This window comes from Echiichthys vipera, assembly GCF_963691815.1.
Source record: "Echiichthys vipera genome assembly, chromosome: 14".
Lineage (NCBI taxonomy): Eukaryota > Metazoa > Chordata > Actinopteri > Perciformes > Trachinidae > Echiichthys > Echiichthys vipera.
In genome coordinates, this window is record NC_139839.1 from 16,058,185 (window position 1) to 16,084,061 (window position 25,877).

The following is a 25,877-nucleotide window of genomic DNA, read 5'->3' on the forward strand; positions in this document are numbered from 1 at the left end:
GGGGCAGAAAGGTCAGTAGATACAGAAACTGGGATCTGAGCAGGGGCATGGGGGGCTTTAGATACAGAAACTGGGATCTGAGCAGGGGCAGAGACCGGAGCAGGGGCAGGGATCGGAGCAGGGGCAGGAGGGGCTTTAGATTGAGAATCATGAATTTGAGCAGGAGTAGGCAAATCTTTAGACACAGAAATTGGGATCTGAGCAGGAACAGGAGGAGGTTTAGATACAGAAATTGGGATCTGCGCAGGAACAGGAGGAGGTTTAGATACAGAAATTGGGATCTGCGCAGGAACAGGAGGAGGTTTAGATACAGAAATTGGGATCTGCGCAGGAACAGGAGGAGGTTTAGATACAGAAATCGGGATCTGCGCAGAAACAGGAGGAGGTTTAGATACAGAAATGTGGGTTTGAACAGGAGCAGGAGGGGCTTTAAATTGAGAGACTGACATCTGACCTGGAGGAGGAGGTGTTGGGGATGCTGTAGAAACTACAGCATGAGTGGCAGGGGTTGGGGTCGGTGTGGGAGCAGGGGGCATCTTATCTAAAGAGACTGGTGCTGGAGTGGGTTTAGTTGTGGGAGTGGGAGGAATCTTATCTAAAGAAGTTGTTGATGGAGTTTGGACAGATGCAGGGCTGGGTTGGGCTCTAGCTGTGGCAGTCGGGGTAGAGGAAGGATAAATATATGGGACACTTACATGGGAGGAAGGGGTCTTCTTTAAGTCCATTGGGCTAGAGGTGATTGTAGGTTTGGAAAGGCCTGCGAATACTGAGTCTGAGGTTGTGGTTGACGTGGGAACCGTTGTCATCTTGGAGGGGATAACCGGCACAGGAGAAGAGTATGTCGTAACAGCACAAGCCAGTGATGCGATCACTGGGGTTTTAAATTCTCCTGCAGCTGAACTTAGAGATGGTTTGTAGGAAGAGGAAATTTCCAATATCAAACCGTGAGCTGGATCCAAAATAGCAGGTGGCGGTTGGGTAAAAGTAATAGGGGTGGGAGGGCTATGGGTTACAGGTGGAGGTGTTGCTGACACAGGAGTTGGAGTAGCTACAGAGATAGGTTTACTTACTGGGGCAATCATTTGAGAAGGTGCTGCAATCGCTGAAGCCAATTTTCTAGATGTACAAGTTAGAGTTGGGCTAATTGAGGGAGCTTTGACTACAGTGGCTGGAGTGTTCGGTGGAGCTGTGGTAGTCTTAGAGGAAGGGCTCAGTGTAGATTTAATTGTCATCGAGGGGGGAGACATTGGAGCAGAAAAACTTGTTAGCGTTACAGGTGTGGTTGAGGGTTTTGTTGCAACGGGAGTAGGAGTTGATTTAATTGTTATGCTGGCAGAAGGGTCAGAGCCTGAAGTAGAGTCCGAGCTAAATTTGACAGAGTGAGTAGTCGGAGTGGAAGATTTGGTAAACGTTGTGATGATGGAGCTTGGTTTGGCAATGGGAGAAGAGGTCGACATCTTTGTCAGAGGAGTAAAGGATTGCGCGGAGGCGGGGACCGCTACAGGAGAGGGTTTTGCCGTAGCAGCAGTGCAGACAGAGGTGGAGGTCAGTGGGGATGAGATGATGGGTTTGGAGAAGAGAGATGCAGATGATGGCGTGACTTCACTCGCTATAGCATTGACGGGACTGCTGGCTTTTCCCCACTCTGCCTCCACGTCAGCCATGAAGTCTCCACCCCCTGAGATTGAGTCAAAGGTCAGAAGAGAAGAGATGTCTGCCAGCAAGCAGCTCAGGCTGTTATCACCAGGTACCAATGGTGGTTCAGATTTGGGTAAAGGCGGCACATGCTCGTTATTTTTACTCACATCACCCACCATCACCTGGGGTATTATGGTCTCTGATGGGGACGTGGCCGTACTGTCCTGTGTTGTTGAATTCTTGTCAGCCTCAATGCTCTTAGTATCTGGGCTGTCCAGAGAGCGAGGATGGGATTTGGGGGTGAGGGTGAGGTCCTCTTTGATGATTTCAACACTGTTGGCACGGGACGACATGAGAAGTGGGCTCGGGGGGACTTCCTCCTTCTCCTCTTTATCTTTCGATCGGAACTTAACATTGCCAAAAAGACCCTTCAGCCCACGACGTTGCCGACTCACTGGCTGTGACACGGTTTGGACTCTGCGGTCCCCCACTCCTCTCCGGCCACCCCTCAGCAACGACAGGAAGCTGAGAGACTTGGCTGAGCTGGTTGAAGAAATGGAGGCGCGAGAAGCAGCCAGAACGCCATCTTCACCGAGCTGCTCCTCCTCTGCCTGCTCCCTCTCTCCTTGACTCACCCCCTGTGCCTTTTCCTTGTCCGGCTCCTGCTCTGAATCTGGTGAAGTGCTCTCAGATAATCCATCTATGGTTTTGCTCCTGATAACAGGTGACTTGTTGTTTCCATCCCCTTTGCTTCGAATAGAAAATATGTTACCTGGCTTGCGTTTGCCAAACAGCTTGAATCCTTTTCTGATTTTTCCACTAGCCTGGGATTCACAAGGCGGGGGGTCCATGTTTTCCGTTTGTACATCCATCTTCTCTATGTTTCCCCCTTACTCTGTATCATCCAGTCACTTGCTGCAGTTTTTATTCCCCAGCCAGTGGAGTGAACATTTATATCCAGACCTTGTCTCTGTCTCCGTCTGTAGCCTTGCTTTACCTCCGTCGCTCTCAGTGTGTTTCTTTATCAGTTGTCCGTATCCCTCCCTCTGTCTCTTTCCCATCCAGCCCTTTCTCCTCTACTTCTCCCTTGAAAGCCCCTCCCATTTGCCTCGTTTTATGTCTGGCTGCTCTCCCCGGTTGCCATAGCAACTGAGGAGCTAAGCAGCTTTCGTCAGCAATGCAGAGCCAGGGGCTGTCATCAACCCACCCTGAACACAGCTTTCCCTTCCTCTCTCTCTCTTCCTCTCTGTCTGATGACTCTGTTTACATAACAGCAAAGACAAATACTCCATTAATAGGGCCAAATTTTCAATTCCAAATGATCTGGCTTTATATAAACATCTCATCCAGATTAATGCAGTGTACCTCTATATACAGCCTAATAATCTTTTAATGGAACAGATTTGCTTTTATTCTAAATGTCACAGCAACCTACAGTAACTCACCCAAGTCTGTTTTACACTCATAAAATGTTAGCACTTTTATAGACACTGGCCTATAGTCTATGTGTGTATGTGTACAATATTTCAAGCTATCCATTATGCTGCATATTTCTTCAAAAAGCATAGTTTCAACACATATGATAGAACATAAAAACTGTAATACCACATGTGACGTGTTACTGTTGATGTTTTAGTGTGAAATTTCATTAAAAGCGATAAATCGTGTGGGAGGGTATGACCTTTTACCGACCATAACAGAGTCAACAGCAGTCCTGAAGACAATAAAGCCACTGATGATTACATACTTTTAATTAATGGCAGCGTTAATATAACTCTTCACTTACCGTTTGTTTTTTCAATATTTTTGTATCCAAATATTCATTTTCGGAATTAATTTTAGCCTTGCCTTGAATTCTAGCATTTAGTAAAATATGACAAATCCTTTAAACAACACAGTGCTTAAGCCATTATTTATTTTCACACTTCAAGGTATTGATTTGACAAAACACCTTTTTTGCAAATTACTTGATACATTCAATTAAATTTAGTAAAGACCTAGAAAGTCATGTGCAGCTAGTTTAAAGTTTTAAGTCTGTTTAATCAATATTACAGCATTTGTGCCAAGCAAACAGAAATTACTTTAATTGCTCTTTTTAAACCAAGGCACTGTAAAACTATGTCTGTATATATTGTTTTAAAGTATAGCTGTACAAAATAAATACAATAGATATAGAATAAAGAATCATGTGACTTGACGGGAGACTGCTGGTTTGGGTGGAACAAGCATGGCCTCTTGTGGTTGGTTAAAAAACAACATGTGCTGCAGTTTGGTTGTAGACGGCAGTGAAGTGTACACTCAGTCTAAAAATAAAGCTGCCGTCTCATCCACATGCATGCCCTGTCCCAAATAAATCCGAGTAAGTGGGTCAGCAATCTTTGAACAAATCTGGCTGTTTTCCCAGGCTGTGGGTAGAGTCACACACTGGTACGTTACAGAGGAAAAAGAACAAAAGTTAAGTTTCCTTAATTAAATATTTCTACAATTACTGAAACAAAATTAAAAATGTACAGTGTTACAAATATGCCCCGATTCATGCTGCTCAGTAATTATACAAAAATGTATTATGTTTAAGTGCTTAAATATTCTCAGTATACTGTAAGTAAATGCATGCAACCTGGGCACTGTAATGAGTACACACATACATAATAGTACAAAGAAAATACACTAAAGTCACCATTATTGTGATGACTATAGTGCTTCTCTCTCTCTCTCTCTCTCTCTAGCTCTATCTATCTATCTATCTATCTATCTATCTATCTATCTATCTATCTATCTATCTATCTATCTATCTATCTATCTATCTATCTATCTATCTATCTATCTATCTATCTATCTATCTATCTATCTATCTATCTATCTATCTATCTATCTATCTATCTATCTATCTATCTATCTATCTATCTATCTATCTATCTATCTATCTATCTATCTATCTATCTATCTGTGTCACACAGACACACATGTTAACACAAATAAATAGGTGCTGTTATTTACTGTTCTCGAGACAAATGTAAAAATGTTGCTCTTCCGCACATATTCATAAACCTGCACAATCCAAACGACCACTTTTTCAATTTCCAACCTTTCATCCACTTTGTTTTTTACAGTATGAAACTAGTAAAGTAATTGTCTGTGTAAGTAATTGTTTGTGGGCAATGCATATTTAGATGAGAAGATTGATGCCACTGTCATATGTGTATGGTAAATATCGTATAACACCATAATACATAAAATATGACATTTCTGTGATGTCACTCCCATACAGTTGTCATTTACAAGGGAATAAGCTATAGAGACCAAAACTGTTTCTGTACCTTTTGGAGACAGCCTCAAGTGGCCATTCGAGGAACTGCAGTATTTGGTACTTTCCCATTAGCTTCATTTTTTTAGCCCCAGGGGTTGCTGCCATATGAGAGTAAGACTCTAGGAAGTCACTGTGCACAGTAAAAATAAAATTCTACAAATAACCCCTTGTAAAACCAATGGATTAAACAAACACATATAAAATGTTAACTAGTAGGAGGATTTCTGGGCACAATGACAGACTAGTTTCCTCTTTTACAGTCTTTATGCCAAGTTAAGCTAGCTGGTAGTAGCTTCATATTTACTCTACAGACAGGAGAGTGGTATCAATCAAACATAACAAAATATTCCTTTAAAGGGGCAGTTTATTACAAAATGGGAAAAAAATGAAAACATGAAAAACATGTCAACAATTTAACAGCCAACATCTCTTTCCAGAACCATTGTCCTACAGTATTCACTCTGGGTAACCCACACACCTCACTGTGGACAATCTTTAGGGGGACTATTTCTAGGGGAGAGAGTAGTACGTCTAGTGAACCAACCCTTTAAGGCTGAATGCAGATATTTAAAAATATCAGTGAGTGCTTTGTGAAAAATACAAAGAATTAAGACTTGAAAGTCACCGGAGTAGTGATGTTCTCTCCCCTTACATGTGAGTGAAACAATGAGGTAAAAATGTTAATGTAAGATGACTCAGGTTTGGTTGTTTTATGAACTCTTAACTTAGATGAGCAGAGCCGACTTCCAATCTTTCATCACGTCTCCTTTTTTAGACGTCATGCTCCAGGAGAGCAGCTTGCCGGGCGACTTCACCGTTGTGCTCATTGTCAAGTGACTCAGAGGGAAGTGGGTCATATGTGCGATGATACAAAAACCGATTGATCAGAGTGATGATAAACATCTCCATGATCATCATCTGTTGACTTAGCACTGCAGGACAGAAAGAGAGAGAAAGAAATCAGGGTTTCAAATGAATTGTTTCACCTCACAAGTGAGCAGCGAAAATTCAGAGACATTTCTTACTGGAGCCACGAGCTTGAGAAGAGAAGGGAGGGGAGCAGGCGATGGTCCCATCCAAGGCCAGGATGTTAATGATGGATGTCTGCAGCTGACTCAATACAAGTATTAGCTATGGAAAAAAACAATGGGTTTTTGGTTAGATGCCTGGTATAAGGTCTGTGTAAGGTCATGTTAGCACATGCATAAGCGATTTTCATGTTTTCTTCTACAACATAAAATATGTCAGTAAATACCTCAGTGACTTTGAAGCTTGTACGTGACTTTGAAAAGGCAGTTGCTAAGAAGTGGCTCATTGAGACTACAAACATCATTGCGCTGTACCAGCGAAGATAGTCGGAAGCTAGTGGTGGTGGTGTAGCGCGTGCGACCGTCTAGTTTGTTTGTAGCCTTAGAACATAAAGTTTTTACTTTACAAAAACTGGTGTTTAAAATTATCTTGCTGAACAAATTGTTAGATATACTTTTTTTGCCCCAGAGCTTATTTTCTGCAATAATCCAAAATCTTGTTGTTTTTTTTGTCGAGGGCGATGCTTAGGCCTGTCACAATAACAAATTTTGCTGGGCGATAAATTGTCCCAGAAATTATTGTGAGAAGCGATAATATTTCCGTTTTGAGACCATTTTCAACTGATATAATGATAATAATAATTCTAGTACACCCTTTCAAAGATCAATAAATGTTAATTTCTAAAGAATATATAACACTAGAATTCAAAGACATTGTAATATCCAAAATGAATAAACAAAACAAACAAAAACAATAAATAAAATGGACTCTGATGCTGTTTTACAATAAATGCGACACTCCGGCTCACTCAGATGAAGTGGTTCAGGGGTCCCGCACGGCAGCTGTGGCATTCGGCTTTGAAACCAACTTCATCCTTGTTTTTATACCTCCAAATCTCAACTAGCGTGTCCTCTAACCTGCTCCTCACAGGGCTCTCCTGCTGCACTCTGGGTAACGCCAGGGGTCCACCTCCCCACACAGAGACCGTGCGAATTACAAGTGACTCACACGAGACAAGACGAGGGTTAACTCCTGATTACGCTTAGGAAGCAATGGGCCAGAGGAAACAGATGCACCGGAGTGAAAATTCTTGTCCTCCAATCTCTTTATAAAAGAGGAAAACGGAAAGATGGACATGATCACGGCTGGCAAAGTTATCAAGCTCATTAAAAGTTATACTGCCATTAATGGATTTATTGCTTATTGCAACAGGCCTAGCAATGCCAACTTCCAGGCTGACCCACAAAAATACGTCATCCCTGCAGCCTTCTATAGGAACACACAGGCTCTTACTCTCACCTTTATCAGCCATTGTAAGAAACTTGAGAAAAGTGCAAATTAAAAAATATAAAAGAGATAAATGTAATAACCTTTTTGAGATTGCAACTGATACTGTAGCATATGATATTGCTTGTATTGACTCACCTGGTAGATGGCATACTTGGGTACCATATTGAGGGTGCGAAGAAAGCTGTTAATGTTCATAAAGATGATGGCAACAGGCCACAGGGAGATGATGGTGAGAACGCCAATGAATGGGTTAATCCAAATGGCTGTGCCAGTGATCTCTAACTGAAAAAGAAGCAAAGAAATGTTTCAATTTCAAGTCATGTTCATTTAATTTTCAGTAAAATCAGATGTGTGGCATTTCAAAAACTTACATCAGCGAGATCAAAGTTGCCGTTTGTCCACAATACTATAGCGAGAACAGAGAGCACTGTCTTTAGGATTGCATACTGAAGAGCTCCCAACTTCAGGAAGAATAACAATCGCCTGAATGACCAAGATCCATGTTAGAAATGTGCACAATGATTAGACAATGTGCAGTAAAACAGTGTATACTGACTCTCAATAGAACCCGGATTCAGTTAGAACAGTTAAACCCAGACTGTGTATAAACAGGTAAAATACCGTGACATGGGCACCCGGGGTAAACAGAGGCAGCAGCAGCAGCAGGGTCCTGTTGTGATCTTAAAGGTTTTACCAGAAAACCGCTTCAGAAAAGCACTGCTGCCCCCCAACTCCTCGATCATCAGAACCAAGACCTTATACACCACGACTGCAAAATAACTACACAGAGAGCACACATGTAATCCTTCAAAAATTCCTCTGGTGTACCGAGCTCACAGTATAATGTCATGTTAAATGTTTTTTTTTCAGCAAAGGAGCAAAATGACAAATACATTTTTCGGGTATTTATTGCATCAAACATGGTGCCATGCTAACAATGCCTTGAAAGTTTTTGAAAAGTATTTAAATTATAGATTTTGTGCTAGAATAGAAATCCGCTAAATATTGTTTTGCTGTGCTGTGTTGTAGAAGACAAGAGCCCACATAGTTTTCCATCACTGTAACACAGAAAGTCTCTCCCTTTAATTGTTTGTGATCTTCTGTAAAGTCTGCTAGTTCTCATAAAAAACCTCATGTTGTAGCAGTAATTAGTCACGTTCAGTGTCCCAGACATAACGTGTTGGGTCCTTGAATTTGAGAGAATTGGGCCAAGAAAGTCCTTTAATTTTATGGTTAAAAAGGTTCGGGAACCAACTCTTGACACGTGAGGACAAATCCATAATAGCCCTTCTAATGGATTATGACCCAGCTGTTACACACGCTTTAGTGAATGTACTGTACATAACTCCGATAAATCAGAAAGCACATAAAATGCAGGGCGGCGAAAGCCTCTGAAGATTTCCTGTACTTTTTATTTAAGTTGAGCACGCTGGTTGGAGATGTGGTCTTTTAGTTTAATAATTCACTTAGTATTTATAAAAACAAGGTGTCGTGGCTTACAGTGATAATGCATGGGGGCAGTGTATTATTATGTATAAAACAGGACTTTTGCATGGAAACTTAAAATACCAAATTACTCAGAAAAAGTAAGGATTTATTCATTATATTTTCCAGAATTTGCATTTAGTTCACAATATTTGCAATGACAGCCTGGTTTTTCCACAGGAACAAAGGTGAGCTACTTGAGCTAAATATAACTAGGAAGGAAATATAATAAAATAAGATATGGGTGTCTGTTATAACCTGAAGGCTGATATGTCAAACAAGATAACGGTTGTGTTGAGCTCACGACAAAGTGAGATCTAGCTACCGGTCACAGCTATCTGATAACAGACAAATGCTGCTCACTGCTAGTTTTTAACGTTTAAAGAAGAAAAGGAAGTGCACGTAAGAGAGATCATCCCTATTTATGTCAGATTTAATATCATATTTCAGCTTTTTAGAAGTATCAATGAAAGAAAGAGTGAGAAAATAATTAAGTGAATGAGAAAACGTACCAGTTAGACGTCATGTCAGTGAACATGACTGCCCTTGGGATCCACATCCCAAAACAAGACATGGTGGCAATGACCTGAAACAATACGATTATGTGCATACATTTTGATTTGACATTGTACTAACAAAAGGCCTAGACCAAGTTCTTGATACTTATTTCCCAATTAAGTGGTTAATAATGATTATTTTCCTATTGGTTTTAGAATTAGCAGTAATATTATAGCATCAAAACAGGCCGAATGCTTACCGGTGCTGCACCACTTATCCAAATGAGGGTCGTCTTCTTGGGATAGGGTAGTTTTTTATAAATATAGACGCACAGCTCCAGGTAGATGAGCAGGGAGACGCAGGACATGAAGGTCAGCACGGAGTACAGGCACAATTCAAACCTATCTAGCTCTGATTTAAAACAAAAAGGGGATCGAGGTATTATTTCATACTTCAGTATACATTTTGTGTGTGAGTGTTTATATATATGGACATTTATATTTTGGAACAGAGGAAAATAAAAGAAGAAATCACTATCATATCGTTACATTCAGCAGTGACACTGTTGAGTGAAGTCATTAACTCAGACTTGTTGATAAGGAAACATTATCAGCGAGCTGGAATGATAACATGGCTCACTTACGCTTTATCACATCCATAGCCAGCGGGGGCTCTTGTAAACAAGCTGGATCAATGGTGCTGTTGAGAGTTTCCTCCATGGTGTTCAGATATTCCTCTTGAAGATTTCAAGAATAGGCTTATATAATAACGCTTTAAAAAAAAAAAGTCTTTAAATTGAACTCGTTGGAAAAATGACTTCAGTAAAACCGGATCCGTTGTGAAATAACAAGGTCTGTTTAAGTAATCTATTTCCTTTTAAGTTGCAGGGTTTGCCGTTCGTAGCAGATTCAACAGCAAGTGTACCTTATCCTTTAGGTGACTTAAGGACTGAAGGTGGGACGACAGTTTATGAGTGACACGTAAATGTCACTCATTAATTCACAGATCTAAGTCACAGTAATTAAAATAACAAAGGTCAGAGTTTTAGTGAAAAGGGTGAGAGCATTTGAGTGTGTCAGGAGAGATGAACTTTGACAGGGTGTGTTTCCTTTCTCATAAATATAAAAAGACATAAAAAGATAAAGGAATTCCATTCAAGCTAAGAGGAAAAATGTATTTTATGTATTACTGTGTGAAGCTCTTTGCAACCCTGTTGTGAAAGGTGCTATATAATTATATTGTATTATATTATTTTCACAATTACAATTCAAGCTATTCTGAATCAAATTACATATTGTTTTCTATATATTAGTATGTCATTAATATGTCACATTATGTCCCCCACTTCTCCCCCCATTTTTTCAAAGTAAAGCTAAGTGTTGAGGCTTACAACTTTGTCCGTTGAATTGTTATGGAGGTGAATGGCACTGAGGTCTTTCACCTTTCCCTAGCTCCCACATGTCATGTTCCTGTTCCTGAAAAAAGTCAGTAAGTTCTCTTGCCTGAACATGTCAGCACTAACTTTAATGATCTTGAAACTCTCCTGACACAACTATCTCTGCCATTCTCTCTTTGAGAACTGAGAGATTATATTGTTCCACGTTTCTCATTCTGCGTCTCTCCTACAATTGTCTGAGGATGGAATATCCACCAATGAATTTTATTTAACGTAGCAAATGTGACAGAGACATTTTTTTTTTCTTGGTGACCCCACAGGACAGCGCTCCAGGGACCTTCCGATGTAACAAGACTAGAGAGTCTGCGGTGTCAGCTCTATGAGATGGTACTTACTGCACAGGCAGAGCGGTGCTTTGAACTACATGCTTAACAGCAGGTGCAGCAGCATTTGATTGCGGAAAAGACAAACTACAGCTGAGATAATGTCATTAGATTTGCAGGTATTTAGTAATAAACAGAGGTAGGCTTATTTTATACAAACTATGTTATGGACATATGGAAATCTTTATTGGATGATGGTGATGAAAAATGAAGGGATCACCAATTCATCCCGAGGGCAATGTCATGGAAATCCATTAAATGGTTGTTGGGAAATATCACTAAAAGCCAAGAATATCAGCCTCTTTAGAGCCACAAAAAAAAATCAAACATATTGTTCTGTATATTATGCAATGACTTATGGTTAGAGTACAAATGAAGTTGTAATATGCTCAGCATTTGATCACAAATCCTCTTTTTTTTTTTTACTATTGTCATATTTGCATCACAGACACGATTTCCAATATAAAAGAGGCAGATATCACCCCAACTCAACAACTTATTTTCAAGATTGTCAAGAGCCTGCACTCTGGGGCGGCTGGTGGCACAGTGCGTAAGGCGGCTTCAGGTCCTTGAGGCAGCGTCAGCAGGTTTGTGTCCCCCTCTCTTTCTCACCCCATCACCTCTCTGTCCTGTATAATAAAAGGTTAAAAACTGCCAAAAAATAATCTTTTTTTTAAAAAAAAAGCCTGCATTTTTCAGACAGAATCATCATATTTCAAACACAACTGGACAGCTCTATAGTATAAGCTTATGATAAACATCTAAAGAGATATGGCGGCCTTCCACAAATGAGAACACACCGTAACGTTTCTTACATTTATTGTTACAGAACAATGAAGGTCACCCTGCGTAAACAGTTCTGTCTCAGGAGAACAGCGGTTCTTTATCAGACTATATCAGCAGCTCGAGCTGCTTGGGGGAGAATTAGGTTCAGTCAGTGTGTGGAGTTAGTTATTTAACTACAGACAGATTTTGTGAGTACATGCACATGGGTGACTCAGCATCTGCACATTTTTATTACTGTCCACTGATCACTTTTGCATCGCCCACACTGTGCGGTGCATCATTTCTACTAAAACCAGCCTAATCCAGTGAAACTGCCAGGAGCACAGATAGGAGCTTTTTATGATGACACTTGCCTCATCTTTCATTACTGGTATATAAAGCCTACCCATAGACTATGAGCCCACCTTATCTATCCTGGTTCAGACTCAAGAACACAGTGGATCAAATGTCCCTGACGATTTTATTTTGGTTTCATTTTGTACTCTTATTTTCCAACTTTCAAAAACAAAATCATCATTAAACTGGAAAAACAATAAAGAAGACAGATCTAATCATTGACATTCATTTAAAAATGAACACATAGCAAAGGATTGATCATCAAAGTAAAACCATTCTGTGGAAGAGGACAATGCCCATTATAAAAATGAAATAAATATAAATAAAGCAACCAATACATTACAATAAAATCAATAGATACTGTAATTAATTTATAAAAAAACAAATATATTACAAATATTTATAGTGCAATTAAAAATGGCAATCTCATCGATAATTACCATGTGATCTATTGCTTATTATTTGAAATGAGATGAAACCAATTTAACTGGATTTGGTCTTCACACGTTAAGCTTATATCACCTGGATGTTTGACCACAGTATAAAATGTGAAATGTAAAAGAAAAGTAAATATTTTAAAGTGTAAACAAAAAGACTTTGAAATATTTTCAATCATGTAAACTGTAAACTAAGTCAGACCATTTGATAATCGGCTACTGGTCTTTATAATTGCACTGTGCTTTGAGTTTAAAACTGATGAGACACATTGTGCACACAGCTGACAGTGTTGAAATGTCTCACCACTTTGTACGAGTTACACACATCTCGCTGCTCTCTTAGTTGTTAATGCTTGGTTAATACTGACAAAGGGTGATTCTCTAGTAGGAATGTATAATGTGATTAATCCATGTCTAGAAACAGATCATGAACATATTGGCTCAAAATGGAGTAAACAGTCCCAGAGTTTTTTTCGGATGCTATGACAAGAAAACATTATATGAATGTCTTTGGCTCAAAACAAAGACAAAACCTGTGAATCGCAGTCTACAAGGTCGCTGTACAGTCCCTGTCGACGTGACAACAGTACCGCTGCGGTGCCCAGTTTAAAGCACGCTGGATGAAGGACGGTCCATTTGATGTACACACAAACATGAGGCTGCATCATCAAACTCAAAATGAGGGTGGAGGACGGCTCCTGTAGAGGTGCTGATGCTCCTGGTTTAAGGCATCATAGTTTACTGATTTACCTGCAACGTGCAGCAACAGCCAACAAAAGTATAAATAAACACAGGGTGACAAAACCAGCAAAACTACAAAGACGCTCTACAGTATTCATGTCAGGGTCACAAACCTGCTATGGCTCTCTCTCCATTGTCACCGAGACTATCTGGCTTCCGTCTGAAAGCGGAAAAACATGAGGACACGTTTCAGGAACTGCTGAAGGCTTTGATTTTTGAGCAGGAACATAATGATAAAAAACATAATACAAAAGATGAAAAGGTGAGAAAAATCATCAACAAACCAATTTTGTCTTTGCTGTCGTCCACTGTGTGTTGTATGTTGTTACCAAGCGCAGAAGGGCTGGCCTCCCTATCAGCCGGGCTGTAATTAAAGTTGCATAAGAATTAACACCCAGTCATCAAAACTGAAATTCAATATTCAATATTAAAGATTTGGAGGAAAAAAAACTAGCCTTTTGCCATTTTGCTGGAGGACGCTGTTTGCTTGTTCGGGATCTATGTGTACCAATCTGGTAACGTAGGAATGTCCATCTCCCAGACTTATGCAGATACAGACAGTATTAGTAAGCATGTTAGCATTAGATGAATTCAAGGTGAACTGTTCTTTTTAGACAAGTCTTCACATCCTTAAAATAGCTTCAATATTAATGATATGAAATGAAGTTTAGAAGTCTTGGCCTCAAGTACACTACAGACAATACAGGTGGGGAAAAAAAACAGATTCTAAGATGCATCGTGAGTCTCTCTTGAAAGATTATGTCTCGATGCAGAAAGGTCAATAATTGGATTTTTAAAACCCAATTCACAGCATTTTGATCTCCTGTAATCATTTTGTAAGATCGGGCTGTATGTTCCCTACGGCTGAACTGATTGTATCGTGAAATGTAACAGATGTGAACATGTGTGTTGTTTTTACGGTCTAAGCTAGAGGATGGGTGAGCGTGAGAAGCCGCAGATGGATACAATCCGACTGCCACCCCCAGATTTAGAAACCAGCATATGAATGCTTCAGTTGACATCTCTCCCATTTGTAAGAATGGATGTATATAAATAAAAAGAATTGGATGCATTCAGATACATCAATAATGGTTTTATAATCGCATTGTAGTCCTCTGAATCAAAATTACAACCCCTAATAGACATACAGTTATGCTGCCTATTTAGTTGCATCATTGTGACAGCTAAGGTGATTGACAGCTGCAGTTTCATTAGGTCAAGGTAGACTCACCTTGAGAAAACAGGAAAAATCCAGTACTTCCCCTCATCTCCAAATACCTCAGCTGCATTTCGGCTAAAGCCCAAAGAATACCCGTTTTTGTCCGGACCGTTTACGAAGACAGGAGCCCTGAAAGCCTCTGAAAAAGGATGCCACATATAGTTCAGTCAGTGGGGACTTTAAAAGAGATATAACCAGAAGTTATATTCAATTTCATGTTACAATCCATTGATAGCTACCTATAGTGGTCCTGTTCTTTCCCACAAGCCACAGATGGTAGATGAGGAGGGACAGGATGCTGATAAAGAACAGGGCAGCCACGAAAAACAGAAACAAGATGTGGAATTTGGCATGCGTGTCAGGCAGCTGTTTCTTTAGAGGGGAACGAGAGAACAAAAGTGTTAGTCTTGTCAGCATGCAAGAATATTTCCTGTTCTCATGTCAAGTCATCTTTACCCCAAGGAATGACTGCAGCAAAGTGGAAAATTAAAACATTTTATTGAAATGTAGTTGCCTCACTACAACCTCTTACCTTGGTATTAGTATTATTTGCTATAAGACAATACACCCCTTTACTGATGGACTACGTGACAGAAGCCATTGTCTCATGCAAAGCAGCATGCTGAAGAGGCTCTCCTGATAAGTGCTCATGTGACACTTGTGCACCACAGTGACACATTTGTAAACCAATTGGTTATCTTACAATGCAATCAACCACATGCCTTACCACAGCCTGACTGCACTAAATGTTTTAGTTGTATTTAATGATTGATGAGGTTCAAAATCGCAACATTTCTAAGTTTATAAGAAATTAAATAGTTTTTAAACCCAAGGCTGCTGAATGCTGATCTTATGAGTAAAATGCAAAAGATGCTACAACCACAGCAAGCATTTAAACGCATATCATGGTGATGTAAAAGAAATAACAGGAAGTTTCTGTACTCACAGTCCAGAATTTGATGAAATACCGGATGACTGTCGCACAAATTACTGAGCAATAGAGTGAGGCGTAGGCCAAGAACAACACAAAGTATTTGTAATTTGAGAATCCAACACAGTTATTCACCCTGAAGGAGAAACATGACAGGAACAGGAGACAGAAAAGTTATGTTTATCGCTCTACATTTCCTTTCAAAAGAATACCATAGCATTTGCTGACAGGCAGCACGGCAAGCAGACTACATCATGATGGAATTAAACCATCTTAAATAAAAAAACGTTAAGTGAGAAAAGCCTACCAGGGGCAGTGATGGTCCATTTTCAGCACACACCTTGAAGAAGGAGAGTAAGGAAAACATACATTCAATTAGCACAGTCTCAAAAATGTCAACATTTTACTGATCCAGTTATCCAGAAGCACTAACAATGCATGAGCACATGTCGATGTCAGAAAATGCTTGGTGGTTTTTAAAAAAGAAATGGGAATGTATCTTTGTTTGTGTTGTTTATCAAACAATGGGTGAACATTTGGTTGTATAGCAGCAAAAAACACACATTCTGTTAAACCATTTATTGTCTTATTTCTCAACAGCAACACTTGCATTCTCTTCCCTTTCTGTTGCCAGAAGCTGCAATTAATGTTTTTCTTGCAGAAAGAAATAACTTGTGTATAGTAATAACTGTGTGATGACTAAAATAGGAATGGGAATCAGTTTAAAAACACATCTGCTCCTTTAGGGGAAAATCAGTAAAAACATAAAAAGGATAAGCCTTGATTATACAATTAGAAAACACTCACATCTCACAGGTTGAGCAGTGATGACAGCGGTCAGGTTTGATTACTTGGCAGTGGTCACAGTATCGGATGGCTGTTTAGAGAAAAAGAAAGTAGAATTAGTAAAGTACTGTGTGGAAATAGTCAGGTGTGGCCTGTAGGGATAACGAGATGCAACTGAGTCCAATCAACCCTCCTAACACATGCGATTAGTAAGTACAAGACAGATGTGCCTGATGTGCATTAGCAGGGAAATATCATAGAGCACTTCATTCTGTAAAGATATAAACAGTGTTGCACTTTTACTCAAAAGGGGAAGACACATTTATGCAATTTAATATCAGGCAATGGTGAGTAATGTAAAAAAGTTACTTAACAAGTGAAGTTTTCCCTTGTGGCCTGCTTCTAAATCAACCACTGGGCGTTAAAATAAGAAGCACAGTTCCTTTGCTGCTGCAGTGAAAGCCTTACCTCCTCCTGCCGTGCGTGTGTACACGGGTAAACTCCTCGCCACTTTCTTCAGAATCTCTTGTTGCGTCTCAGCTCGCTCCTCTCTCTCGTACAGCTCCTTCTCTGCTCTCGGCAGACCGAACTGACAGGAGGAGAATAGACCGGAATCAGAGACAGACCGACAAATAACATGCTATAAACTTGTATTTGAAAGTCATGGACAGTTTTCTATACATGTATATTTAGTTATAATTTATATAATTATATTTTATAATAATATCATAATTTATATTGATGGGAAAACTTTTTTTCCACAGCTTTTTTCTTGGCTTACCGCTTTTGAGGGGCCTTCTGGTCTGGACATGATAGTTTTCCAATAGGACCATATAAACATGGTGAAGAAAATGTGAAAGATGACCAAATAGATGACTGTTGCGAGAAAGAAAAAGATAGATTTGCATTGACATTGGCACCTCTCACATAATCTTTGAATGATTAACACAAGAGGAATTGTGGCTATCACTTACTTCGTTCTGCATTGTTCGGGATTGTATCTACATAAAGCAATGAAAATATATATATGAGTGAGCAGTAATTGAAGTGCTAAGAAATCATGAATACACATCCCACACCACACACACTACCCCTTTCTCACACCATGTGGCAGCAGCCTGGCACGGCCAGCAGTGTTCCACCCATAACAGAGAGCTTTGTTTAAGCAGCAGGGATGTCCCTGTCCTGACCACCAACGCCAAGTTACAGACATAACTACAGTCCGTCTACATCCTGATAATGGTATCATCAGTTCCAGGCTGAAACAAACTATAAAAAGACTACTGTGAGTGCGGGTGGCAGTGCATGTCACGGCACACACAACTGATTAATATCTTATCAATATCTTATCTGTTGAAAAATAGCCCACTGTCAATACTCTAGTAGCCAAATTGCTTTCAGATGTGCTTGTGTAATGATGATGATGATGTTTGATGTTTTGAGATGAAACTCATATCCTCTGAATGATGAGTCTGTTATTTTTAATTCCTGAAACAATAATTTGTGTATGTTTTTGGCTGCATCTGCTTATGTCAGTTACAGATCGTTAATGACTATAGAGACCATGTGATTTTTTTGTATTACCAATGTTTAGGTGAAGGTGGTTTGGTTGTTTGCTCTTACACCAGTTGACCCTAAAGCCAACATTACATCTTCCCATAGACAATGAATAACCTGTGCATCGTGTGGTTAAAATATAGCCACCACTAATGATGTGTTAAACGTTATTTTTCAAGATGTATCCATTAAAGCTTAAACAACAATTAAACTAAATAAATGTCTAGAATTATCCTTTATAAAATAACAACTTGTGGTAAATTAAACATTTAAAAATACATATAAACTAAAAAAAAATAAATGCATGCCATGTGCCAGAATTAAGGCGACATATATATACAGAAACATAGGAAACAACAACAGGATATACACTTGCACACATTTAAAACAATATGTAGCCTATTTTATCATTTAATGGAGCTTTTAAGTTAGAGAGCTGTCTTATACCGTTATACCAACAGAATCCATTTAAAAAAAAAAAAAATCATGCGACAAAAGAGTTAAGGCTTCTATTTCATGCACCTTCATTCCAATTAACATGCTTTGTAACATCTATTGTTTCTGTAAATCAGGCGACAACTATAGTGATGAGGTTAGGCTATTCATTGATGACAGCACAGAGACTGCCTTCCCCAATCTAACTAAAAAAGTTGCACGCTTTTATTAATAAACATTGCCGTCATGAAGGATAGCATGCATGCCAATTTGCAAAAGTACCGGAAACAAAAGGATATAGAGTGATACTGTGCCGAGGTTTAAACGCACGTACATTATGCAGACCCGGGTTTGACTTTACATCTCGCCAGCTGAAGTTGGCCACCCAGAAACTGTCAACTCGAGCAAAATTTCCGCTCAAATAGTTATAAAAGTGAGTGTACTTACAGACACAGAGCTCCACAACATAAGCGTAATAAGACCATCCGACAACCAGGTTTATAAACAGGACAGGTACCCAGTTCAGAGCCCGTTTGCAGCACCTCAGTGCGTGAGAGGGCGCCATCTTTAATCCCTGTAGGACTTTAGCTGGCGGTGACGTCATGTCCATGGTTTTAAGTGAGACCGGGACATGCGCAGATCGTGTTTGTAGTTCTCAAGAGTCCCACGTGTAGTTTGAATACATGGACTTGAATGTATACTCCTTATACGCCATGTATCCTAACTCATCAGTCTGCTTTGATTTGACAAAGACGATAAAAGGAAACTAGAAAAGAAGAAATACATTTTAACTGTGCCTGACTTTGACCCGTTTTGGCGTAACTATGGAAGCCCATTTCTGTGGTGTGATGAAAAAAAAAGTCCTGTGAGTCTTTATAATGAGTTGGTATCTCAAAAATAATGGCTGAGATACTATCTCATTATGTTGAGATATTATGTCATTATTTTGAGATCAAGTCATTATTTTTGAGATATAAAGTCCTGATTTTTAGATATCAAGTCACTGTTTTTGAGATATTAGGTCCTTATTTTGAATTATAATGTACTTATTTTGAGATCAAGTCATTATTTTTTATGAACTGATATTATTTCATTATTTTTGAGATATTAGGTCCTTATTTTGAGCTATAATGTCATTATTTTGAGATCAAGTCATTGTTTTGAGATATTAAGTCCTTATTTTTAGATATCAAGTCATTATTTTTGAGATATTAAGTCCTTATTTTGATATCAAGTCATTATTTTTTAGATATTATTTCATTATTTTTGAGATATTATGTCATTATTTTGAGATCAAGTCATTATTTTGTGATATTAGGTTACTATTTTTGAGATGTTATGTCATTATGTTGAGATATCAAGTAATTATTTTGAGATAATAGGTCATTATTTTGAGATATTAAGTTATTATTTTTGAGATATTTAGTGATTATTTTAATGATATGTGTGATATAGGAAGTGTGATTCCATGTATAGACATGTAGACACATAGAAAATGAATAAGTCATATTAACCTAGTAATAACTTTGTAACTTTGAGTATGTATTATGTATTTAGCTATTAAAGACAAGTAACAAATGACAGAAGATAAATGACATCCAAGGAAACATTTAATTTTCTTTTCCTTTTCTTTTCCAGTGAAAATGATTATTTACCTTATGATATATTGACTTGAATAAACCAGTAATATAGTACTTCCTTTGTTTTTGCTCATTTTCATGAATAATCCACTTAGACATATTATGTACCAGGTGAATGACCAATCGCATGTAAGAAGACAATCACGATAAGCTCAATGTTCATTTATGTGTGGAGGCAGCTTTGATAGAGGAGCGTGTGGCCTTTTTAGGTGAGGAGGGGGAGCAAGGAGGGGAGAGAGAGGGAGGAGAGGCAGAGGCAGCAGAGGAGTCAGGAGAAACAGAGCGTCTTCTGGTGGGACTGCTGCTGGGGGAGCCCCGGGGTGAAGAGTAAGGTGACAGGGCCTGAAGCATCCGCCCACTGCGCTCCTGAATCACGTGCTAAACAAGGACAGAGACAAAAGAAAGTTTTACTGTGGTGTAATGTTGTGTTTTGTTGTTTGTGCCTTCATTTTCACCCAACCTGTCCGGTAAACTTCAGTTCCTCTTCCCATAACACAGGCTGCCTTTTATCATTGCCCGCAGAGTGGCCAACAATGTTCAGTGTTAATGAGTTATAGGTTGTATATACATATAATCCACTTAATCGTATTTCCATATAAGTATTTTGTATTTTGAAAACTGGACGTACACGTATATCCTTCTGCTATCAGCTCGATCTGACTGCTGGTAAACATTTATAAGTAATGATAGGAAAAGAGTCATTCATTTCCTAGTGATGATTATCTCGTTATCTCGAAAAAGCTAAGCTAATTTCTCAAGATAACCAAATAACTTGTGATCTTGAGAAAACAGCATAAAAAAAAGACTTGCGAGCATGGCTGATTTCTGCTTCCGTATAAACATGATGATTATGAAGGAAGATGTGAAATACTCCTTTTTTGACAGGCAAATTGACATAACTCATAAAGTGAGTTGATTTAACCCAACTAGGTTGACTAGTTAACCCAATTATGTAGCCAATATAACCAAAATACTGGGTTAGCACAGTAACTCAACTGTAGTGTTAATGTAACAGCTTTGTTAAGACAACCCAGCATTCTGGGTAAATCACGGTATCAATCAGGGTAACCTAACATGTTGGGTAAAAACGGAAACCCATTTGGTTTATTAAATGCTACGCCGATCCTACATTAAACCAGCAGTTTGGTTACGGTTGGGTTGTTTTTAACCCAGTGTTTTTTTAGAGTGTACCACTATCTTGGTAAAACACAGTTATGGGGGAAGTTCCAAGCTACTTTTAACCCCTTCCCCATGTTGCCCCATGCAGTGGTGCCCCGGACAATTGCCTGTGTGGCCTATGTAAGTGTAAAAGTAACAGTTTGTGGTTTTATGGGGGTTATTTACAGGACATTTTTTTGGCCAGAGGGCAATGATTTACTGAAGTCTCTTGGTAATCGCAAGGTGATGATAAGACTTTAAATTAAATTATATCACTTCTATATATGTATCTATCAAAATGATATAAATGTATCACTAAACAGCAAACTAAATGTATTGTTAATGCGGATGAATGTAAAAGTGAACTTGCCCAGGCTCCATCAGGGCCAAAAAGCTCCAGGAAGTTGCAAATGAATTCTCGCGACTTCTCTTCCCACTTGTGAATGAGGTCTTGGCTCTTCTCTTCCACTCTGTAGACAAAGTGTTTGGACTTTTCCTCCACCGTACGGACCGTCTCTTTCATCTTGTCCACCTGTTCCTGAAGCCGATACTTCTTCTCCTGTCAGTTAAAAGACAAAGCAAGCAACCTTTAGCACACTTGTGATTTTTTTTCCTGTATCGTTTGTTTCAAAAACATCAATATTCAGTTTTTTTCAATTCAATAAAGCATAATTTCCCTAACATGAATGAATCCAACATTCAGTTCCCGGGCGGTGTAGCCTCTTTGCAGGTTGCGTCGAACGTAGATGTCATAGTCTCGGACGATACGAGTGATCAGATCGGATGTGGAGATGCCTTCTGTCCTCTCCGTGGCCACAAACATGCCTGACATTAAACATCAGTTATTGTAATTAATTCAAGTGACAAGAAATCACAGAACAGAAAATCATTCTATGAATATTCATATCTTCACCTGCTTCCTTGATGTGTTTATAAACGTCCTCTGATCCAGCAGAGGTGTAAGGGATATCATCATGGGCCACAAAGTCGATCTGTTAGCGTAACATTATAGCGTTCAGACTGATTGAGCACTAGATCTTTGTTGTTTTCATTGTATGACTGATACACTCTTTCCAGTGAATGCATAAACTTTGACCTGATGTTTCTTGAGGAACTCTGCAGAAAGGGTCCAGGGAGCATCCCGCACCACCTCGTCAACGTAACGGCAGTGCCTCAGGGCTTCGTAGCGTTCATCCTCTGTCATCACTGTATAGCCTTTGAACTTGTGGGTTAGTTCATCACTGCAGACTACGGACAAACAGAGAAGAAGACTTACATTTAGAATTATTAAGCCGGAAGTATGGGTTAATCTGGAATTACTACACTGGAAGGTTTAGTCCACAGAGCCAAACATTTCAGTCCTTAAAGGCAAATGTTTTCTAATGTTACGATTCACACTAAACTTATAAAGGCCTGTTTCGTTTACACACTGTATCAGCGGGAGTGAGATCCATGCTTTACCTCCTACTATCAGGTGTGTGTTGGGGAACACATTTTTGGCCTGCATCAGAGCTCGAGCATGCCCCGAATGGAAAAGATCAAAGATCCCATCAGCGTAGACTCGCACGGGACGATGGGCTATGAGATAAGAAATACAATGTCTTTAAATACCAACATGACATTACAAAACCTTGCTGTCTTTGTTCTATTATTTATAAAGATTTACTGATGGGGCATTTTGTAACTGGGCCAATATCTGTTCAGCCAATGAAGACCTTAATACTTTAAATCTGACTCTAAAGCTTTAATTTAATGGCATGACACATTCCTGGAGAAAGAGATCATAATAATACCAACCCTACAATCAGCCAAATAAGAAGCAGTAAAATAATATTTCACTGATACTTAAATCAATTTTTATAGGTTTTTTTTACTGATATCAGCTGCTATCTGAGAAACAATCACTAGGTTATGAAAGGGTAAGAATTAAATCAGATTCAAGACATCCAACATATATGTTTTCATTTGGCATGTGTGGACTATAGGTTTAGCAGCACTAAATGACTTGTATTGCCAGGCCTAATGTCAATGATCTGCATAGTAAACATACACAAGGTGACGTCAAAACCCGTCTGCTTTGTCAGTACATTTACTACTTTCAAATGTGTTATGTAAATAAAGTTGCCTTGCCTTGAATGCAACAGCAATAAATAGAGCAGCTCTCACCAAACAAAGATCGGGTCGTTGCAATGCATTTACTAATTCTTCTTTTTAGGGTGCTGCCACAGCTGGGACTGACGAAAGGACACTTTCAGTTGCATGACATTAATTAGCAATGGCAGTAAAAACTATAGAGAAGTGTGACCTGGTGTCCCCCTCCGTGCTTGGGCAATGGTCAACTTTTCATGGGGGATCTGTGATTCACATCCTGTAGACTTGGCAAAAGCAGCTGGCTCCCGTAGAGCCTGAATACATAGAGAGACGAGGAGAAAAAAAACATGATGAGTGTGACCAAACGTGTATTTTTCCATTTCATTTTCTTCTAATGACCTAATCCTGTTCAGGGTCTCATCGTGCATTAAGTGCCGGGAACAGCACACACTAAACAAGCTGCCATTATATACACACATGCATATTCATACTTGCAGTCATACCTAAGAGCATTTGTAAAGTTTCCAGTCAATCAAACCTGCATGTATTTGGAGTGTAAGAGGAAAAGGGTATTATTAGGAGTCATGTGGCATCTAAAACATGCTAGCATTCAAGGTCAATGTATCTTTGTTTTTCTCCCTTGGAAGAAAATTGTCTTAGAGGGGAAAAAAAAGGCAAAATGCTGCACTGTACAAGACATTAGATTTACAAAAACACACATTCCCCTTAAATTACATCACATGGAAGCTCACATGTTTATTTCGGAATATAAAGTGTTTAGATATGTACTGCAGTTGTCCTAGGGACTGTGTTATTGTCTGTCCACCAACATTTTTCTCATTAATAAGTTTAACTGGTAAAGGAATGGGATCCTGTATCTATTCCCAAAACCAGTTGGTGATATCATAGCGTAAAACTGACTCTATCATCACTGATGTTCTTGCACCAAACACTCTGAGTTGGTTATAAGTGTGGACCCCTAAATATGTATATGAAGTAACCTGTTTGATGTCTGAGGCCACCGAACTCTGGTCTCACACAGATCATGGGTCTTTTTTTCTTCAGTTTTGTTTGTATTGATGTGCAATTTGTGCTCAGCTGTGTGGCTGATATTAGCATTAGCTGTGAGCAGGCTTAGTATCACTGGATCATCAAAAACAAAACAGTGCAGGAAGAAAATATTGCAGAACTTAGAATTCGAGCCATATCAACAGTGATGTTATAGGTTTATTTTAATGAAACAGAAAGTATTATAACTTAACTTTGTCCACCCTAGATCTGATTAAAAAAAAGATATCATCAACGGCACTGATGATATCTTAAAGATGGAGGTGAATAATCTTAAAACTCTGAAGTAACAGTGTCCATATCTCCTGGACTTTGTGTCGTGTGAAGATACATATGCGATGCTTTATCTGCTGAGTTGTAAGGTATACTTTGAACTCTGATTCTGGTGTTTCCTGTGCTGTGTTAGACCAGGAAATTTGAAATGATCAGTGCTTTGTTCAGTAGTTGTTCATGAGTCTCTGAGCTAGCCATAATTTAGCCACTCTACACCTTCAAGTAAGAAGTCATACTACACCTGCATCTACATACTGTACTAACCACAATGTTATGATATTAATGTGCCTCATAATTATTTGATACATCTACAGCAATTTAAACTGATTATCATAATTAAGAATGAATTACTTTAAATTTTAATGATTTCTCAGTCTACCTTTTTTTTCATCATACTATGGAAGTGCTTCCTTAGTATCGCTTTTACGATATACACATGAGTCATGGCATCATCAACCCAGCCAGTTAATCAGTTAACTCTCAACTCCCAGGCACAAGTTAAATAACAACAGAGAGAGAGTTTACATTTCTAATACTCAAAGCCTGTCACATAAAAACAAAAGTCTTTAAGACATTTAAGACAACAAGAATCTCCTTTATAGGACTCTAAGTTTTAATATAATTAGTATTTGAAGTGTAAGAATAAACACGTTGGCCATGTTTCATATTAACAGAACTGGTCTCACCCTGCGAGGGCCTCCTCTCTGGTTCTGTGCGGCCTGTTGTTGCTGGACGTGGCCGCCTCGGCCTCTTCGCCTTCCAGCCATCCCAGATGTTATACTTCCTTGTCTTCTAACAACACCACTGCACCCACCTACTGCTCCTCTCAGCTGGCCTAACTATAGCGCACACAGGAGGATTTCTAAGCCTGTGTGTGTTTTTAAGTATACATCCCATTGGCCTGCCTGACCCCGATGACAGGAGAACGTAATGAGCAAAGTTCAAGTCACTCTGAAAATTTCACATCCAGAAATGTAGATTGCCATCAGGACTTTCTCTTTAACCATGTGGCAACACGGAAGCTTGTAGCAACAGGGTAGTGTATGCAGTGTATAAGGAAACTCCATTAACTTTGACACAGTCCAGTTAAAAGTGAATGTGAAGAATTATCATGTTTTGAAACTTTTCTCGCATTTCCTTCCAGGCTGCGACACGTAGAAGCTGCTGAAGAAAACGTTGAATAGTGTACCATTTTGTGCAGGGGGAAGCAAGATAAGATCAACTATAAAGGCAACTGTGTGCCCAGAGCTTTTACATTGGCAGCCTTTGGAACCAAACAGAGGGACAACGTGTTCCGACTGTGGATACACTGCTGGATATTACATAATTTCTGTTGTGAATACAGTTTGGGTATATCTTGAAATCGATGACATGCTGCCCTGCCTTTAGTACA

General features: G+C 39.2%; 3 protein-coding genes across 3 annotated transcripts; all 3 read right to left on the reverse strand.

The window, feature by feature from the left end:
* Nucleotides 1–5,716: 5,716 nt before the first annotated feature.
* LOC310956487 (organic solute transporter subunit alpha-like) lies at nucleotides 5,717–9,966 on the reverse strand (the record flags this gene model as incomplete). Its single annotated transcript, XM_083926718.1, has 8 exons — nucleotides 5,717–5,877; nucleotides 5,971–6,076; nucleotides 7,400–7,546; nucleotides 7,636–7,747; nucleotides 7,886–8,044; nucleotides 9,262–9,335; nucleotides 9,507–9,658; nucleotides 9,891–9,966. The coding sequence occupies 8 exons, from the start codon at nucleotides 9,964–9,966 to the stop codon at nucleotides 5,717–5,719; spliced, it is 987 nt and encodes a 328-aa protein (XP_083782844.1).
* Nucleotides 9,967–13,005: 3,039 nt separating this feature from the next.
* LOC310956490 (palmitoyltransferase ZDHHC20-A-like) lies at nucleotides 13,006–18,822 on the reverse strand. Its single transcript, XM_083926724.1, has 13 exons — nucleotides 18,702–18,822; nucleotides 17,237–17,263; nucleotides 17,044–17,138; nucleotides 16,731–16,851; nucleotides 16,284–16,353; nucleotides 15,784–15,816; nucleotides 15,492–15,612; nucleotides 14,785–14,917; nucleotides 14,558–14,684; nucleotides 13,782–13,868; nucleotides 13,611–13,690; nucleotides 13,440–13,486; nucleotides 13,006–13,335 (listed from the first exon to the last, which is right to left on the reverse strand). Exons 1-12 carry the CDS (start codon nucleotides 18,817–18,819, stop codon nucleotides 13,443–13,445), a joined length of 1,056 nt encoding a protein of 351 aa, XP_083782850.1. The 5' UTR covers nucleotides 18,820–18,822; the 3' UTR covers nucleotides 13,006–13,335; nucleotides 13,440–13,442.
* Nucleotides 18,823–20,053: 1,231 nt separating this feature from the next.
* On the reverse strand, nucleotides 20,054–25,251 carry LOC310956912 (choline-phosphate cytidylyltransferase B-like; the record flags this gene model as incomplete). The annotated part of the gene is made up of 8 exons (XM_083927290.1): nucleotides 20,054–20,272; nucleotides 21,423–21,611; nucleotides 21,735–21,877; nucleotides 21,966–22,044; nucleotides 22,149–22,300; nucleotides 22,514–22,630; nucleotides 23,358–23,457; nucleotides 25,171–25,251. The coding sequence occupies 8 exons, from the start codon at nucleotides 25,249–25,251 to the stop codon at nucleotides 20,054–20,056; spliced, it is 1,080 nt and encodes a 359-aa protein (XP_083783416.1).
* Between the last annotated feature and the right edge of the window lie 626 nt (nucleotides 25,252–25,877).